Source organism: Mus caroli, unplaced genomic scaffold (assembly GCF_978045245.1).
Source record: "Mus caroli unplaced genomic scaffold, Mus_caroli_1 scaffold_1, whole genome shotgun sequence".
NCBI lineage: Eukaryota > Metazoa > Chordata > Mammalia > Rodentia > Muridae > Mus > Mus caroli.
This window is the reverse complement of record NW_028227256.1, coordinates 131,346,379-131,365,174: the sequence shown is the minus strand read 5'-3', so window position 1 is coordinate 131,365,174 and position 18,796 is coordinate 131,346,379. Positions and strand designations below refer to the sequence as shown.

The 18,796-nt window shown below is 42.6% G+C and overlaps 1 protein-coding gene across 6 annotated transcripts in view; it reads left to right on the top strand.

The window, feature by feature from the left end:
* The window catches only part of Ppp1r12b (protein phosphatase 1 regulatory subunit 12B), a 205,600-nt gene that overhangs the window by 165,484 nt on the left and 21,320 nt on the right, over nucleotides 1-18,796 (top strand). For all 6 annotated transcript variants that reach the window (XM_021161368.3, XM_085841323.1, XM_029477954.2 and 3 more), the window contains 3 exons: nucleotides 12,445-12,461; nucleotides 17,037-17,181; nucleotides 18,031-18,135. In XM_021161368.3, the coding sequence (XP_021017027.1) occupies nucleotides 12,445-12,461; nucleotides 17,037-17,181; nucleotides 18,031-18,135 (267 nt within the window). The remainder of the gene's footprint in view (nucleotides 1-12,444; nucleotides 12,462-17,036; nucleotides 17,182-18,030; nucleotides 18,136-18,796) is intronic.

Below are 18,796 nucleotides of genomic sequence, written 5' to 3'. Positions count from 1 at the left end.
GGGGATCATGCCAGGAGGCTCTTAGTCTTTCCTTCTGAGGATGTAAGGAGCTGTCCTGTGTACAGAGGAGTGGCAGTCTGGGTTGTGATCCAGACTGCATATTGGAGACATGAGCACTGGAAGCTAAATGCTGGGTGGTTGGGGGATAGGAAAAGCTCAAGTCAGTTGCCCCTAATGGCAGGGTTTCAGGTAAGACATGGCAGGTCTGCTGTGTAGATGACAGGCTGACAAAGCTTGAGGGCTGATAGAATAGTGGAATGGGCACAGGAAAGGGATGGAGAAAAGAGAACAAACTGAGGTGGCAAACTTGAGAGGAAGGCACAGGCAAGCAGAAAGTGCTCCTGTTAAGGTTAATTGGATGAAGGTTCTTTGGGACATTCAGGAAATGTAGGTTTAACATACCTAAGCTACAATTTGAAAGGCTCCAGAATTGAACACTCTGAAGGCCACAGGAGACAATCCCATTTCTGACTTCATGTCACAGTAAAACCAGAGGTGCACTTAAAATATAGTAAAAAAGGCTCTGTACTCTACATGCCTAAGGAGCACGAGAGACAGGTGAGTTTCCTGCTTGGGGTCTGTCGCCAATATTCCTTATGCAAATGCCCGAGATCTGCTGAGAGAGAGAAGGGGAGGAAGGGGAGAGAGAGGACATCTGGATACTTGTGAATCCTGCACATTGTAGGTAAGAGATAGTAAACCTAGAGTTGATCCAGAACTCAAGACATATTTAATTTCAGACTGAAAAGATTGACGGTAACGGCCAGAGCTGTGAGAGGTGACCATGTCTATAGAGTAAAGGTCCCATGGAGAAGGGATAAATGGTAAGCAGAGTGGTAGCCAGCGGCAGAGGTGGCCCTGGCTCTTTGCAGTTCTGACTGGAACCACATGCAGGAAGATGGCAGGCTCTGTGTCTCCTTCCTGCGCCTGGGAGCACTGGTGTCAGTTCTGTTACAGCAATAAGCTTCTGTTCTCGACGGGCCCACAGTTGAGAGTCCGTAGGCTGTGAGTCTGCAGTTGAATCCTGGCTTTATTTTCAATAAGTAACAGTTGTATAGCCAAGGACTGTGTTTTTACAGTTCGAAGAAGTTTACAGACCATTCACATTGGCCTCGCTTGTTTTTTCTCTTGCTCTCATATTTGGGTAAAGTGACAATTAGTTGTATTCAGATGGCCAAGAGGAGATGACTGGAAATGGACTTCATCACCCTTTAGGATTTCTTCTTTTTTTCTTTTCTTTTCTTTCTTCTTTTTTTCTTTTCTTTTCTTTTCTTTCTTCTTCTTCTTCTTCTTCTTCTTCCTCCTCCTCCTCCTCCTCCTCCTTCTTCTTTTTTTTTTTTTTTTTTTTTTTTTTTTTTTTTTTTTAAGCTCTCTTTTGGTTCTGCACCTGACGGGCTTTTTATGCACTGGGTGTTGGTTATCGGAAAGTGGGTGTCCTCCCAGCCTCAATCCAACAAGCTTCTTTAGTTACATGATGCCATCAAAATATAAATAGCTGTCTTTAAAGTCTGTGTGAAAAGTTAAGTATTTTTAGGTTGAAGTTAAATTGTAAAGTAAATGAAAGTAAATCTTAAAAAACTCTGTATTGTTTTAAGGGAGAATAAGGCTGCAGACTGGAAGGGGGAAGTAGGAAGTAGGCTGGATCCACAAGTAAAATGTTTCACTTGAGGGCTGAGGTTTTTATTTGATCTTAATCCCTCTGGTAGTCATCAAGCTTTGGGAGAATCAAAGGACCAAAGAGGGACAAGAGGGCAGCACGGAAACATGGGGAGGCTCACGCTTTGTGCACTGCATGTCCTGTGCCCTTACATTTACCTCCTCACTTGTTTGCCATCAGTAACCTTTAACAGAGTAGCAGTACCCCCATTTCACTGATGAAACTATTGAGGCAGGGAGGATTGGGCAGTTAGCTAAGATCTCATAACTGAAAACACTGCAGCAGCAGTTGTCATGCAGAGCCTTTATCCTAGCCGTAAGATGTGTAGCCACTGTGCCTCTGTGCAGGAGCTCCTAGATGGTTGCCAATATTCCCAGTTATTGGGTCTAATTTGAAAACGATGATGAGAGCAATTGAACCTAGTTTAATGAGAGAAAACTTACAAAATAATTGGAAAGGGGACAAATTTATATCACTTTAAATTTGGAACTTTAAAATTAGAATTAAGAGCAAATAAACCCCTTAGCACTCAAGTGAAATATCTTATTTATGGATCCAGCCTACTTCCTACTTAACCTTCTGGCCTATGGCCATGTAAGCTTATTGTTTTGCAGTCTGAATAAAGCTATTGGAAAGGAGAAAAAATATGCCATGCCCTGTGATAGTATCTGTCATGTCTAGTGTATCTGTCACTTATATACAAATTGTTACTCTAAAGCCATTTTTAGCACTCAAAAAGAGATCCTTATAATTAGGTGATTTTATTATTTTGTTTATGTTATTAATTTGCTTTATAAATAAATTTTAAACAAATATTGCAACTTGGAACCCATTAAGTTGTAACAAATTTGCAAATGGTAGAGTGTGAATTACTGGGTTGTCTTACCTGAAGGACCTGCTAGCTCTGCCTCAAGCCGGTTACAGTGTTTCCTCTGCTGAGGTCTGCATTCTAATAGACCATTCAGCTCCCGAATCCAAACAACTGTGTATTTGAAGACTCGGTTTCTCTGTGGAACAATAAAAATAGAGTAGTAATTTTTAATTCAGATATTATTTGTTTTAATCTCTTGGAGTATCACCTTTCAGAGCAGAGTAATATTATGGGATAACTGTGGCCCTAGTAAAGCCCTGGCCTATGACAGATTTCCCATCAGTCACACAATTGTGTCATTTTTAACCACCACCAGCTTCAGACCCTAGGATATCTGAACCCCTACTTAAAGCCTTGTCTAAGATCTCTAATCAGTATGAGTCTCTCCCTGTTTGTTTACTGGAGGAACCAGATAACCTGGCCCTTGATTGCATTAAATCGGTTTTATTTCTAACCTTGCTCTTTTATAGGCTTGCTTATAAGATCAAAGCTGATTCTAAGATTTTATAATCATATATTTATTACTCTACATCACTGACAATGCTGACAAGACACAGACAGGTACTTAATGAAAACCATTGTCCATATAAAATTTGACTGTTTTTGAAAAGTTGGAGGCTATATGCTAGAAATTGCAATTTCTGAACGGAAATCTGAACATGGATTTTCCCAGGGCAATTCAAATGATTCCTGTTTGTCATGCTAACACATCTATAGCTCCAAAATAGAGGAGTTGATATTTTGGTTTCTGTAGGGCAAAAAGAAAAAGCTAAAAACAGAGGAAGTCCCTGATATGTAGAAGTTACTGCGAAATAGCATTAAACCTCATATGACTTGTACTTAGGCACTTGGGATTATCTCCCTTTTGATTTTTTTACTGTTACCATGGATTAGGTCAGCAGAAAAATTAATCTTTTTAAGGGGGAAGTGCCTTATCTGCTGAACACCTTGAAATCTAGGAAACCCTTTTTAAAATTTTAATTAACAGTTTGGTCCAAATAAAATTTAGATGACTGCTATCTAATAAGCTACAGCATTTACTATGTTGAGAAAGACAGAGAGAGAGAGAGAGAGAGAGAGAGATCTCCATCCATCTCAGCCAGGCATGATGTCAGATTTATCATCCCAGTACATGCACACATGCACAGAAAGACATGGCTGAGTGCCAGTAATCTAAGCATCAAGAGGGTTGCTATAGTTAGAAGCCACCAGGGCTACATAGTGAGACCCTGCCTCAAAAAAAAAAAAAAAAAAAAAAAAATCCAACAGGGCTTGAGAGAGAACTCAGTGGTTAAGAGCACTGGCTGCTCTTCCAGAGGGCCTAAATTCAATTCCCAGCAACCACATGGTGGCTCACAATCATCTGTAATGGGATTCAAGGCCCTCTTCTGGTGTGTCTGAAGACAGCAGTAGTGTACTCGTAAATAAAATAAGTGATTCTAAAAAAAAAAGAAAGAAAGAAAAAGAAAGAAAAAGAAAAACATTTCTTCCTGGGCTTTGGCCATGGGAAGCTTACCACCTTGAAAGGTGTGATCTGCTGAAGAGCTTGTGAGATGCAGGTACTCAGAGAAACACAAGGACACCTGAAGACTGGGGCTTAGGGCACTCAAGATTGTGCTGTGGACTTTTGCATTCATAGCTTCTTTTCCTGTGTTAATGACGGTGCTCAGCACATGGTAGGCAAGTGATAGGCAGTATTATAAACTGATTATGCAGGCACAGTCAGGTTTTACTGAGCCCGGTTTTTGAATGACTGCAGTATGCATTCAGATAGCTGTGCACACTGGTGTATCCAAGCCATAGCTGTGCAACCCTGTGGCACTTCTAGACACAGCACAAGGATGGCTAGATAGAGAATGTGTGTGCTTATAAAGGCACATATACATCCTAAGGACCTTAGAATTATCTTTTTAAAAATGGTTTTCCTAGGGTAGTTTATGGAGGACTTGGTAGCTTGACATAATTCCTTCTAGGGTAAGTACATTTTCTAATTCAAAATAATCCAGACATCCTTCAGGAACTTCAGGACTGTGAAAACTATGAACTGTAAAATCCTAATAATAATTTGGGAGCTTAATAAATGCACCCAAAGATGAGTATTTCTATAATAACAAGCTTGTTTGTATTTGTTCTATTTATTTGGGGTGGTGCTCACATATGCTGTGGTCAGAAAACAGCTTGCAGGAGTCAGTTCTCTCCTCCCACAGTGTGGGTCCTGGAGAAGCGCATTCACCTTACAGGATTTGGTAGCAAGAGCCTTTACCCTCTTAGTCATCTGGCCAACCCATGCTATTTTATTTTAGAGAGTGGTAAGCTACAGTAAAACATGCAAGCTACTGCTGCTTGCTTTCCTTCTGCCTGCAGTATCATAAAGTTCACGTGACAGCTGTGTTCACATTTGTTCCTCCATACTAAACAAACAAATGAAAAATGCATGGGGAGGCATTATCCAGCATGTGACATTTTCCTCAAATATTTATAATATAGGGTCTGAGAGATGGCTCAGTGGGTAACACACACTGGCAAGCCAGACACTCTGAGTTTGATCAGTGGCATCCATGCAGTGCGGAGAAAAGGACTGATGCCACCCATCCAGTGTCTATCCCATCAGTGAACTGAGGGTCCTGCAGATCCAAAGCTGCAGGGTCTCCATGACCAGGGCAACAACAGGATGTCTGAGAGGAGTCCCAGTGAGGGTCCAGGACTGATAGAGCAGCAGAAGCCAGAGGCCTTGAACTACACCAACTCACTGCAATGAGCATTTGCAAGCAAAAAAGTGTGGACGAAAGGGATGGGGAGATGAGTGGGATTGGGGTGTATGATGTAAAATTTACAAAGAACCAATAGAAAGTTTTCCAAAAGTAGGTCAAATCTAAAGATGATAGCTCACATTTTTGCTTATAATCATGGATTCATTTAAAATATATATTGGTTTTTCAAGACAGGGTTTCTCTGTGTACCCCTGGCTGTCCTGGAACTCACTTTGTAGACCAGGCTGGCCTCGAACTCAGAAATCCGCCTGCCTCTGCCTCCCGAGTGCTGGGATTAAAGGCGTGTGCCACCACCACCTGGCCTCTATTTATTACTTTCTGACAAAAAAGAACTGATGCCATGAGGTTGTCCTCTGTCCCCACTTGTGCACACCATGCATACCCATACCCAAAATTAATGCAAACATAGAGAGAAATAGCTACAACAGAAACAGTGTTACATGGTGAAGGTGACTTTCTCATTTAACTATTTTTTTTCCATATGTATTAAGTAGTAGTTCGTGCAGGCAATTCAAGCATTTTAAATGATGAAGATTTTAATATGATGAAGATAGATGTGATTTTATAGTTGCCAGTTTTCTGTTTAGAAGTCTACTGTCTCTCATACATACTCACATGAATGAGCACTTTTTCTGGCATAAGGCAGTATTTTTAGCATTGTTTGGATACTGCATATATGTGGTTACTCATTGTAGCTGAGAGACCATATTTCTTCTAGGATGTTATTAACTGGTTCATGTTTTGTTGTTGAAGGGGGAAAGTTAGAATTGGCTCTCAGATTATATCCTGGCCCTGTATTCATGAAAATATAGATTTGCCATGATTATGTAACTGTTGTATGCACAGTTGACCTTCTGCTAGGCAGGTTTCCCCCCAAGTGAGCCTGATGACACAAAGAGCACAGAGTATGAAGGGGGGAAGGACCCGCATGTCATTGCTGGATTGAAGGGGGAGGGGCTGAGCGAGAAGGGACGTGGAAACCCCAGAAGACCTGAGTGGCCACAGGGGCCTGCAGCCTAAGACTTGGTAGTCTCCTGACCAATGAGCTCAAAGGCAGAGAACAAAGAAAGCACTAGAGCAGTGCAGCCCTGCGACCTGTAAAACTGAGGCCATGCGTGTTTTAAGATTCCAAGTTTTATGATCATTTGTTCTGGTGGTAATAGAAACTAATACAGTCGAAACTGGTGATGATAAGGAAATGGTGGCTTTTAATGCACATATAGGGAGAACTAATACAGCTCTCTCATCTTCCTCACGAGCACATCTGTACACAAATCTTGTTTTTTTTTTTTCCCCTCTGTGTCTATTTTAAAATGTATAGGATCTTAACTAGCTTACTAGGAATACAGACTTAGGAAGATCTATTCCGAGACATACTGAGGAAAACATAATGGTTTCTAGCAGTGTGCATGTATGTGGCATGCACACATGTGTGCAGTGTGCGTGTGTGTGTGTGTGTGTGTGTGTGTGTGTGTTTGATTAGGTTTTTCAGGGATTTTGAAATTTGGTCTTAAGTTCTGTTCTTGAAGCCTCACTTGTATTGGCTTGTTTCTAATCAACCTTTAGTCTGAGAGCTCTAAAATGGAAGGGTGGTTCTGTGTGGGGCATCCCAGAATAGCTCAATTTTTCCCCTGGCCCAGCTAGGATACAGAACATGATATAAAATGTTCCTTCTGCTTAGTCCTTCTTTTGGAAATGTAAATAGGAGATTTTTTTTCCCATCACTGTGGGGTCAGACCGTGACTCCAAAGGAACGTGCGTTAAAGCAGTTTCAACCTTGGCAGTGGACATGTGACTTGTTCTGTTCCTTTCCCTTGGGCCTAGCTTTCCTGAGCCATGACTTTATTTTAAACTTGGTAGAAAGCGTTTGGTTTTAATTATGTGCCTTTCTGAATCTCGATAACTTTCGAGTTAAAAGCTTTTGCGGGGATATTCTAATCTAGCCTCTGGTGTTTGAAGGCCCTCCTCATTTGGGAAATCAAAACCATCTTGGTTCCTGTCCCTTTCTGGTTTGCCATCTGAATTATTGGCAATCTTCACTCTGCTCTCTTATTAGAAGCAGGCCTGAGCAGGGGGCTGTTAAGGAGTATTTAAAGAGGCATGAAAGGAAGGCCTACTTCTTAATTTGGGACATTTTTCAAACCATATTTTATCCAGCCAGTCATTCTTTTCACCTCAGCTCACTGGGTTCTTATTGGTTTCTCAATAGCTTTAAGTCTCTTCTGCTCCAGGGTCCCATTCCCAGTATCTACTGCCTCCACTTGAGCCATTAAAGCTGGGAAAGTAATCCCTTCACTGAACAATTTTTATCTAGTTCAAACACACCAGAGATCCATCGTAATGGACATCTTTCATTTGTCTTGAGTGAAAGGTAGAGCAAAATGCTCTTAAACAAAAACACTTAAAGATGTTTCTTCTAAGACTTCCTGATTAAAATGTATGAGATAATATATTTGTGTGTTAACTTGCAAATTGGGTAAAGATTCACACCATTTTTGAAATACGTAGTGTTATTTCACAGAAATTAGATATCTAGACCCTAGAGTAGAGTAAATGTAACTATTATGCTTTAAAAAGAAAAACTATTCAGAGGCCAGAAGTAAGATAATCAGGCCATTCCTAGAACATAGGTAGCCACATCCCAGTCTCTAGAGCATCGGAGCTCCCACTGGGGGTCTCTAAACTCTGTGTGCCGGAAGTCCTTATTCTCTGTGGGAGACCCTTTGGTATTCATTTCCTGGTCTGTGATGTGCTTCCCCCTCATGACACTTCCTTGCTTACTGCTCCCCTGAGACCATTTAGGCACACTGCCGCTTCACTTATCTCTAGATTTACTCAGTAGACTCTGTGAGGATTGGCAGGCAGCTTTCTACAGTGAGAAGCCATGTCAGCCTAACAGTTGAAATATGCTCAGTTTGAGTGACAACAGAATGAAAGCTTGACTTTAATTCGCCTGTGTCAGTGAGCTACTCTACCACTTACCCAAGATACCCAGAGCCTTTGCTGCCTGGGCATAACCAGTGGGTTTGTTTTCATTTACCCTCCAGTCACCTAGGATATCAAAAGCAAAGCAAGCCAGTATTTTCTAGAGGTGTTCATTCGTGAAAATCAGGAAGCATTATTTAAAAGCTTAAGTCATTTTATCAGGAGTTAGACAATTATACATTAAACCCTGTATGGTTCAGGTGTCTTACCCTGCAGTTTATAAGCACACTTTTCTTAGGATATAAACTTAAAGGAAGCCTTTTCTTTAAGAAAGAAAATACTATCTCCTTTACAGGTCTGTTTTCCCTACTTTTAGATTTATAGTTAGATAACCATTTTACCTCTTCTGTACCCAAATCTCACTGGCTTCTGAGCTTTAGGAAATTCACACATCCTCCTCTAATGTGTTGGGTTAGCTATTTCAGAACATTGCTAGAGCAAGCCTTGAGTGCAACAATCAGAAATCCAAGAATCCCGCATCACTCCAAAGTCAGGTAAAATCTAGAGGGGATTTTCTGAGAACAGTCAAGGACTGACTTAGAAATGTTCTCTACCCTGTTGGGGTCTAAGTGGACCATCTACTGCCTTGTCTGTTAGATCAGTCCTCCCGTATGCGTTCTATAAAATGTACTAGGAAGGAATTGATAGCAGGGAATCTTAGCATGCCTATTCCTAGCTTTTAGTGTTCCAGGCAGGAAGGCGTGTCATTCACCAGCTTCCAAGATGTCTGTCTGTGAGAATTATCTCTAAGAAGACTGTGGGGGCAAGAACTGTTGTAGCCATCACAAGTCTGAGCACACTGGCATTGCCTCTCTCCACGTGCTCTCTTCTGTGGAGAAGTAAGCCCCGTGGATTCTGCCTGCTCATATCCAGGTATCCTGTGGCCTTTCTCTGGCTATTGCTTTAGAGTACTAACCTATTCTCTATGGTTTTTTCATTTTTAAGTATTTGTATTTTACATCAACATTCTTAGTGTATACAGTATACACAGCCATACTGTGTAGTCAAATAACTGAGAACTTTACTTGGGTGTGTTGTGTTTCTGGAACATTCTAAAAGAAAAAAGTTAATTTCATTCTCACAATGATAAATCAATGGCAATGATAGCACACTTTATTATATGTAGCTGCCAAGATTGAGACATAGTGAAAATTCTGACTTCCCTGTTTTAGTGGGGCAAGAGTAGAGATGGGCGCCAGAGTTCACACAGTAGAAATTAAAGCTGAAGATGTCAAAAATCTCATTTCACAGCAGGCTATTTACAGGAAGGAACTGAGGGAACATTTCCAACCGAGGAGCCAACTGAGGAGAAATGAAGTCAGCTAGACAGAGCTGACTTCATTGTCAGAAAGTTGACCAGACTATTGTCTGTGCACACTGCAGAATGCTTATGTTACCAAAGAACAAAGCAAAAGGCAGCCCAAGCAGTCTCTTCAGTTATAAACAAGTCATCCTTTTATACCTGAGCAAGAATGTAAGCCTGTCTCTGGGGGGTGGCAGAGGGGTCTGGTGTTGAAAGGCTGTTCTGCCCAGGAGGGTGAGAAATTGAAGCAGTGCCGTGCCTTGGAGTTGAGTTTCCTGGCTCAAAGGAACTAAGTTAGCTTTACTACACTGATGAGCAGCGGCAGCAGCACGTCCTTATAAATGAAGAAAGAGAAGGAACGAGGAAGAGCACTGGCATTTTTAGTAATGTATTTCCTCCCAATTATCCCATGTAGCTCTCACCAGTGGGTGCTGCTTGCCCAAGTGTCATGGGTAGAAGAGTAAGAATTAGAACTCAGAGCCATGTAATCCAGTCAGCTCTAGGTACCAGGAACCATGTTCTGGCCTGTCAGCACTAAGGATCTTAACCGGAAACAAGAGAGTGGGTGAATTTCAGGAAAGGACTTTTAAGTTAAGACTTTAATGCATTCACAATAAGTTGTCACTGTTGAAATGGTGGGTGAGAGAGAGAGAGAGAGAGAGAGAGAGAGAGAGAGTCTACCATCATCTTCTAAAAATTCATCTTTCTAGAAGTGTCTCAACTGGACTCGAGGAGTCACTGCTTGGCTCCACAGCACACATTCACATGTTTTCCCACTCAGGCTCCAGACAAGCTCTTGAGGTATGCTCACAGGACTCTCCCTGCGTGTCATAGAACCAGTTAGGCCTCTCTCTCTGGGCCTCTCCTGCATACCCTAGGCTTTAAGTATAGAACAGTCTCTTCACATTGGCCAGGATGACGTTCAGTCTCAGTTCCTCACAAGTATCTGACAAGTCACAATCAACATTTCCCTGGGCAGTAGATATGAACTCACGTGCTGTAAGGCAGATCTTAGCACAAAGCTAGTGAGCGTGCCTAGTGAGCACCCTGACTTCTCAGTCGACTTCTCCTCTCACCGCCCCATCCCCATCCTGGGAATGAAAGTGAGGGCCCTGCACATGCTGAGCAAGTGCTCCACAGAGCTGTATGCCCTGACTTCTTTTTACTTTTTATTCTGAGACGAGCTCTTCCTAAGAACCACTGCCAGGCCTCCTCTTGTTGTTTTGAATGCTGAAGAGAACCCTTTAGATTATGTCAGTGGCCAGGGACAGGTAGGAGTGACATGTTAAAACCTAATAGAGACATATACTTGGCTGTCACTCACACCTGACAGACCTATGGGTTTGAGGCCAGACTCTTGTCAAAACAAAAACAAAACAAAGAAGACAGAACCATAAAAACAGATATATAAATGTAAGAAAAATTGTTGTAACTCCAGATTTCTAAATTTTAGGATTCTCGAAGAACATCACAAGTGTATGAGAATGTTATACCATAAATCTTTCCAAGTGGGTTCCTTTTACCTCAAATGGGAGCTGTCTCGTTGTGGTGGCAAGATCATTCTGTAGGTGATGATACTTGCTGTCAAGCCTGATGGTCTGCATTCAGTCCCTGGGACCCAAATGGAAGGAGAGAACGCCCTACTGAAAACTCACCTCTGACTCCACATCTGTGCTGTGGCACATGTGCACACGTTTGTGCACACACAATGGATAGGTGGGTGGGTGGGTAGATGGACAGGTTGACGGACGGATGGACAGATAGAATTTAAATGTATTAGTAACCAGGATATATCCTAAAATTGTGTGGAAACTTATTGAGAACATATTAAAAAGTCTCTACTCCATAGCTACAGGGAAAACCCCACAGAATTCGGATGTGCTCTTTTGACCATTCTAAGCACAGCCCTTGGTGTGAAAGCCACCTCAGAGATGTGCTGTGACACTACACGTCCCAGAGCATCTCCAGGGAATGCTGTATTAGGCTGCTCTGTGCCTGGACTGACCGACTAAAGGCTTCCAGGGAAGGAAGGGCAGTGCCATGGAGTGGTGCCCCAGGTCAAGGTCTTCCTTCCACAGGTGGCTGGACACTGCAGTCAGTCCTTCCTTGTCTGTCCTTGGAAGTTTTGTTGCTCTCTTAACATCTCAGAAGAGGAAGTAAATACATTCACATAAATCAGTTAAATGCTTGTTTGCTTGAGTTCTTTTTTTATGAAAGGTTAAAAGGGCAAAGGTCATTTATAATGTTTTTTTTTTAATGGAAGATGAAGACATAGTCACTGTTGTTGCTTTTTTTTTTTTAAGCAAGCACTAAGCTTATAGTTTGCATCTGTGAAATGCTTTTCTTCTATTCTTTTAAAGTTTTGACCAGCATCTAAGGGACTAGGGTTGGACTATGCCCACAGCTCCCTCATCCCTTCACCTTTCCTGTGACCTGGGAGGAAGCCGGCAACTGACCTGAACTGCACTGCTTACTCAGGGGAGGTGGGGTAGCGGGATACTGAGGGGAGCTATAGGGTGGATATTGTACGTCAGATGGCTCTGTGTCACACGAAAGCCAGTGACAGTCCCTTCTACAGTACAAGCTTGGCTGTCTAGTTGGTGGAGAAGAGAGTTCGATCACTTTGTATTTTGGGGTCGGCCCGTTTGAAAGGATGCTATCTCCAAAGCCTCAGCCCCAGTAAGCTGTGAGTTAGAGCCAAGTTGCCCTGTGTGTCATCAGTTCAATTAGCAACTCCTGTCTCCACTAGAAAGTTGAGACATCTGATTTGAAAAGTACAATTTATGAATGGATATATAAATTAGTCTCTTGCTAATGCTATTTTCTTTTTCTTTTTGTTTTTGTCTCCTTTCTCTAGCATGAAAGACTTTCTAGGTAAGAACTCTGTTTTATATGCATGCTTAATCCTTGTGAGAGAATGAATGCCCAGTTAAACTTAGGTCTATGTAAAGTTTAGTAGCATGCTTCGTATCCTTTGTGTTCATTTCTCCAGTCACCATAATAGTCAGACTTATCTCCTACCCAGTGTTATAAAACAGCTTCAACTCTCCTTCCTGCCACAACTCACTCTTCCCTGTGTTCACTGTGCATACTTCCAACGGATGGGTTGTCCTGAGCATCAGTACCAGGCCCCGTGAGCACTCGGGAAATCGCGTGCATGAGGCACTGCCCTTGCCTGCAGCCAGTGTACAATCTACTGGAATAACAAATCCTTTCAGAAGAATGCAGAAAGTGCCATTTGAACAGGCAGGCAGGTATCGTGGGTGCAGGAAGAAGGAGCTAACCTAATCTGATAGTTCCGAAGACAGGATTGTTACCAAGGAGACCGTGAGATGAGACTGCCACTCTATAATGAATCCAGCCCTGTATCTTATATCTAAATGGTGCTTATGGATAGTTTATCACATGAACTAAAAGGCTGATTTGCAATTACTAAAATAAATTAATATAATTTTTTCACACAGTATCTAAGGTACAAAACTGATCTTCTTAAAGAAGAAAATAAAAATAATTGCATCTTTGGAACTAAATGTTTGAATCTCTTCTTCTCCACTATTCCTGTGACAGAGAAATTTCAAGGAAATGGGATAAGGAAAAGTTGTAGTTCTAGGACATCACAGGGAAATTGGTCTCTAAATCTGTTTGGTAGTTGAGCTAGTTTGAACTTGTTAATATATGCTAAGATTTGTATGTAATCTTCCTCTATCTGTCCTCTCACCAAGTGCCAGCCAAGAATGAATAATTTACTTGCCAAGTAGTATAAAATGGCTTTGCTTTGCAACATGCAAAGAGAAGTATTTTGCCATATCTCATCTTTAGAAAACTCAGTTATGTTACAATGGCTACACTGAAGGACACTTCTCTGTAGACTTTAAAATATATCATAAAATTGTTGTGATTAAAATACTGGTGTACCAGTTCAAAAGTAAGGCCAGAGGGCCAGTGAGACAGCTTGACTGGGAAAGGGGTTTTGACCACACCTGACAACTGAGTGGTATCCCAGGACCACATGACAGACGGGAAGAACCATTCCTAATGCTGTCTTCTGACCTCCACACTCCCACACATTTGTGTACATATATACATACATGAATCAAAATTAAAAATAAGCAAAGACATTGACAGAACAACATCCATACCGTAATATCTTCAAAAGTCACATGTATGGTGTGAATTTGCATCTCATGGATGGATATAAAGTACCTGTCTTAGTCAGGGTTTCTATTCCTGCGCAAACATCATGACCAAGAAGCAGTTGGGGAGGAAAGGGTTTATTCAGCTTACACTTCCACACTGCTGTTCATCACCAAAGGAAGTCAGGACTAGAACTCAAGCAGGTCAGGAAGCGGGAGCTGATGCAGAGGCCATGGAGGGATGTTACTTACTGGCTTGCTTCCCCTGGCTTGCTCAGCCTGCTCTCTTATAGAACCAAGACTACCAGCCCAGAGATGGTCCCACCCACAAGAGGACCTCCCCCCTTGATCACTAATTGAGAAAATGCCTTACAGCTGGATCTCATGGAGGCATTTCCCCAACTGAAGCTCCATTCTCTGTGATAACTCCAGCCTGTGTCAAGTTGACACAAAACTAACCAGTACAGTACCTAACTGAGAAAATACACTTTTTTGGTTTGTTTGCTTGTTTTGAGAAAATACATTTTTCCTTCAATCCATACTAAAGAAACCAACAGAAATATATTTCAAATAGTTACATTTTTAAAGAGAAAGGCCCTTTCTACAAAAGTAGCACAAGACAGTATTTTATTATCCCCATATAGGAAGCATCTTCCCAAATTGTACCCTACAGATTATAAAGTATCTAGTCTCATTATGTAAATTTACACTGTTGTTATTAAAAAGTAACTGTAACTAGCTGAGCATGGTGACTCAAACTTGTAGTTCCAGCTCTTGGAAGACTGAAGCAGGAAGATCAGGACCTCAAGGTCAGGCTGGACTCCATAGGCAGCCCTAGACCAATTTAGGCAATACAAGGCTCTGTCTCAAAGAAACCAAAATAGAGAAAAAGAAGAGAATTTCTATAAACATCAAAAAGTAAAGTGAGATAAAAGTGTGAGGTGTGCTAGACAGTTGTCAAAACCCCACTGTGTAAGAGCATCCTCCCAAGGTGTGACAAGAGAAAGCTGCATGCTATACAATGTGTGACTAAGCCGTCCAGAAGCAACAGCACCGAATCACCACCCACTGAACCTCCCTCCCAATTAAAAATACTAAAACAGGACATAAGAATGCCATTTTCCTGTAAACTTAGTGTGATGGCACATCTTGGTTGTCAACTTGGTATTCCTAAGAAGAGCTCCCTCACATCAGATCGGTCTTTGGACATGTCTGTGGGCCGTTTTCTTGATTGCTAATTGATGTAGAAGAGCCCAGCCCACTGTGGGTGTTGACATCCCTAGACAGGTGGACCTGGGTCCCAGTTAGATTCTGCTTGAAGCTCCTGCCTCAAGTTCTTGCTGTGACGTCCTTGGATGATAGATTATAACCTATAAGCTAAAATTAACCCCTTGCCTCCCCCTAACTGCTTTTGGTCATGTTGTTTATCACAGCTATAGAAAGCAAACCAGGACAGATGGAGTGCGATAAATCTCTTCGGAAGGCAGTATAGCTATACATAAATGAATATTCAAAATAGAGTTAGCCTTGATCACATATTTACATTTCTAAACACTTTTCTAAAAAAGTGCCAAGTGGCACACATCAGGAATTCTAGCATTCAAGAGGTAGAGACAGAGGATCAGGAGTTCAGTATCAGCTACATGTAAGCTTGAGGCTCTTCTGAGCTATATGAGACCCTATCTCAAACAGACAACAACCACCAAATAAATAAATAAATAAATAAGGTAATTGACCAACTAAACCAGGACTTATAAATAAGACTGCACATTTTAAGCAGGCAGTGGTGGCACACGCCTTCAATTCCAGCACTTGGGAGGCAGAGGCAGGCGGATTTCTGAGTTCGAGGCCAGCCTGTTCTACAGTGTGAGTTCCAGGACAGCCAGGGCTACACAGAGAAACCCTGTCTCATAATAATAATAATAATAATAATAATATAAAAATAAAAAGACTGCACAGTTTAGTGTAGTTAATAGATATGTTATAGCTAACAACTTTGAAGCAGTGTGTCTGTCTATCACCTGAAATTTGGTTAAATTACCAGATAACCAAGTAATGAACTGTATAGTCATTTTTAAAGAGGCAGTATATTTATTTTATTTTTATGGGAAGATGCTCACAGAATCATAAGTGTAGGGAGGAGTTAAATAATGTAGGTCTTATATGGCTTTATAGGAATGCGTATTTTAACATTTTTGTATTTGACATTACAGAAGTATATGACATCTACTGTTAATAGCAGTTATTTCTTGGGTAAGATTATGGGGTAGATACTTTAGTATTACTCCATATATTGCTTTGTAGAAAGAAAAACCACCACTGCAGAGGTTTCCGTGAACAGGGGGTGGGAGGGCGGCAGGAGCCCAGGGCCTGGCATCTCTAAGAGAGAAGCTTCCTGTACAGCTGCCACCTTTTCTTGCCTCACCGCCCTCCTGGGCCTGCTCCTCCCTTTGCCTGCAGCCACCACAGAAACCAAAGCAGCTCAGGGGACAGTGGTCTGGAGGCTGGGTTGTTACAGCACTTTGTATGTACTACCCAGGAGTGAGCAGAGCCCAGGAAAACAGAAGCTGGTGTGAAGGATTGATTAAAAGGACACCAGGACGCTAAGCTGGTGCTTAGCTGAGAGACTCCTCCCTGTACACTCAGTGTGCTGGAGATAGAGCCACCAACAGCTCTGGAAGCTCACCTGCCAGGCATAGAAATCTTAACTGCAAGCCTAAGTCTTGATATGGAGTACAGGGGAGAAAAACGGGCTATTCAGGGACATTTGACTCCAGCAGACCCGTCGTGCACCCAGAAGCCCAGGTGTCCAGCTGTGGCTGCCATCCTTCTCTCTCCCCGGTGGCTCCTTCTCCAGACCCATGTGTTTCTGATTCACTGACCAGACATTGTTATCATTTTCCAAGAGCCCTTCAGACCCAAGAAACTCTGACTTTTAAAGGCACACTCTTTAGGGAAGCTGTTCCAGTCCCAGTTAATTGGAAAGCTCTGAGATTTAAAGCAGCACATGGTCCAAGCCACCCGTTTTTCAAGTGAGCTCCATTCTTGGCAAGTGATAGCCTCTCTCCGCAAGCTGCGTTATTGCTCATAGGCATGCTGACCATGAGTGTGGCCATGAGACCTGTCATGCTGGCTAAGAGATTCAAGGAAGGCAAGTTTCTGACCAGAGTTCTCAGCCTGAGAAAAGGCACAGACTAGCCTTATGATGTGCCTGTCTGTCTCTCTGTCTCTCTCTCTCTCTTTCTCTCTCTCTCACTCACACACACACACACTTTGTTCTCAAAACCAACCTTTATCTTCAACATTTATCTTATAGGTTGGAGTCAGGAGGCACCAATCCGACCAGCAGCGATTCTTACAGTGACCGTGCCTCAGCAAGAGCCCGTCGGGAGGCCAGGGAGGCTCGTCTAGCCAGCCTGACCAGCCGGGTAGAAGAGGACAGCAACAGGGATTATAAAAAAGTAGGATCTCTTTCCAGTTTCCTGTTCCTGGTTTATGCTACATAAACCTCTTAGCTTTTCCCACCAGTAGGAAAAAAATAAGCAAAATTCTGACTAAGGAATCCAAAGGTACGGCTGCTGTGCTCCCTGGGTTTGCTGCACCGCTCTGCCCGCTAAAGACGAGTGTATATTGTTTTTATTGCAGTAAAGATATGCCTAGAGTCAGATATTTACAAGTATAGGGGAAAATAAGAAATGTACTATTTTTAAAAAGACTAAAAAGGGTAATGCTATGTGTCTGAGCCCATGAGAATTATTTGGTTAGACTTATTTTTAAGAAACGTGCTTTTAATAGGGTGTTTTTAACACCAACCAACTACGTTTTGGTGCTAGTTTTTAAAATGATGACCCCCTTCTCCTGGCTCTTGCTCTCTGGTCTTTGGAAACATTCCGTCTCAGGCTCGTGTTGGCAGTGCAGGGGTGATGGGAACCAAAACATTTTGGTTAAGGAAAAATTTTTGGTTGATTTTTTTTGTTTGTTTGTTTGTTAAGCAGAATTTGACAAAAATCAACAAACTGGTTCCAGAAACAATAGTTCTGTTTTGTCTCCGAGCTACAATCCACGATGTGCGAAGGCCTGTGGGAGAAATGGCGGTGCAGTTTTCCTCCCAGGGTGTAGCCTCACTAACAGAAGAACTCTCACCTTGTGTCCAGCACCTGAGTGCACGCTGCCTGAAGCCAGAGAGCGGCGGCGGCCCTCCATAGCCCACCCTTCTCTTCTGCACCTAGCTGATGGTGGAGGTGTGAAGCAGAAACATGAGTTCTTCTCCTGGGAGCCCACCCAGTGACCTGGTTCTATTCCCTTCACAGCTCTACGAGAGTGCCCTGACCGAAAACCAAAAGCTGAAAACAAAGCTTCAGGAGGCCCAGCTAGAGCTTGCCGATATAAAAGCCAAGCTTGAGAAGATGGCCCAGGTAAGGAAGGATGAACAAGGCCCGAGAGGCGGGAGCACATGCAAGGCAGGGGCGGGATAGAGGACAGGCTGGGAGACAGAGTCAAAGTGGCACTTCTTCCGAGCAGGCCAGGTGGGAGCTCTTATTAAACATAATAATTTTGAAAACTGACAGATAAGTTCTGTGACCAGCTAACTGATGTTCTGAGTGCTAGTCATTGATATTAATATAACTTCTTACTGCAGAAGTACAGATTGGGCCAGTGCTGGGTCAGTGCTGGGTGGTTCCCCCTGTCCTGCTGGTGCTCCACCTCCCGTCCTGCTGGTGCTCCAGTTCAGTTCCTCTGTGCCTCACCTTGTGGGAAGAAATAAGCACAACATTATAGCTGAGTACAGAGAGCCCTAAATGGAGCCCAAAAATCTTAAGTGGTTTGTTTACATCAGGGGATAAAGTGGTCCAGATTAGGTTTCAGGAGGACTCCACCTTGGAGCAAAAGTGTCCCTCTTTGCATCTGGCAGTATGGAAGTGGTGACAGTCTGGTCGGGTAAGCCACTCCTTCTTACCACCAGAGCTGACTTAATTACACAAAATCTGAGAGGCCGCTGGGGGGCATGACCTCATTGCCCACGAAGCAAACCCTGTAGCTGACACTGCAGTAGCAGCCTTTGGTTAGTGCAGAGTT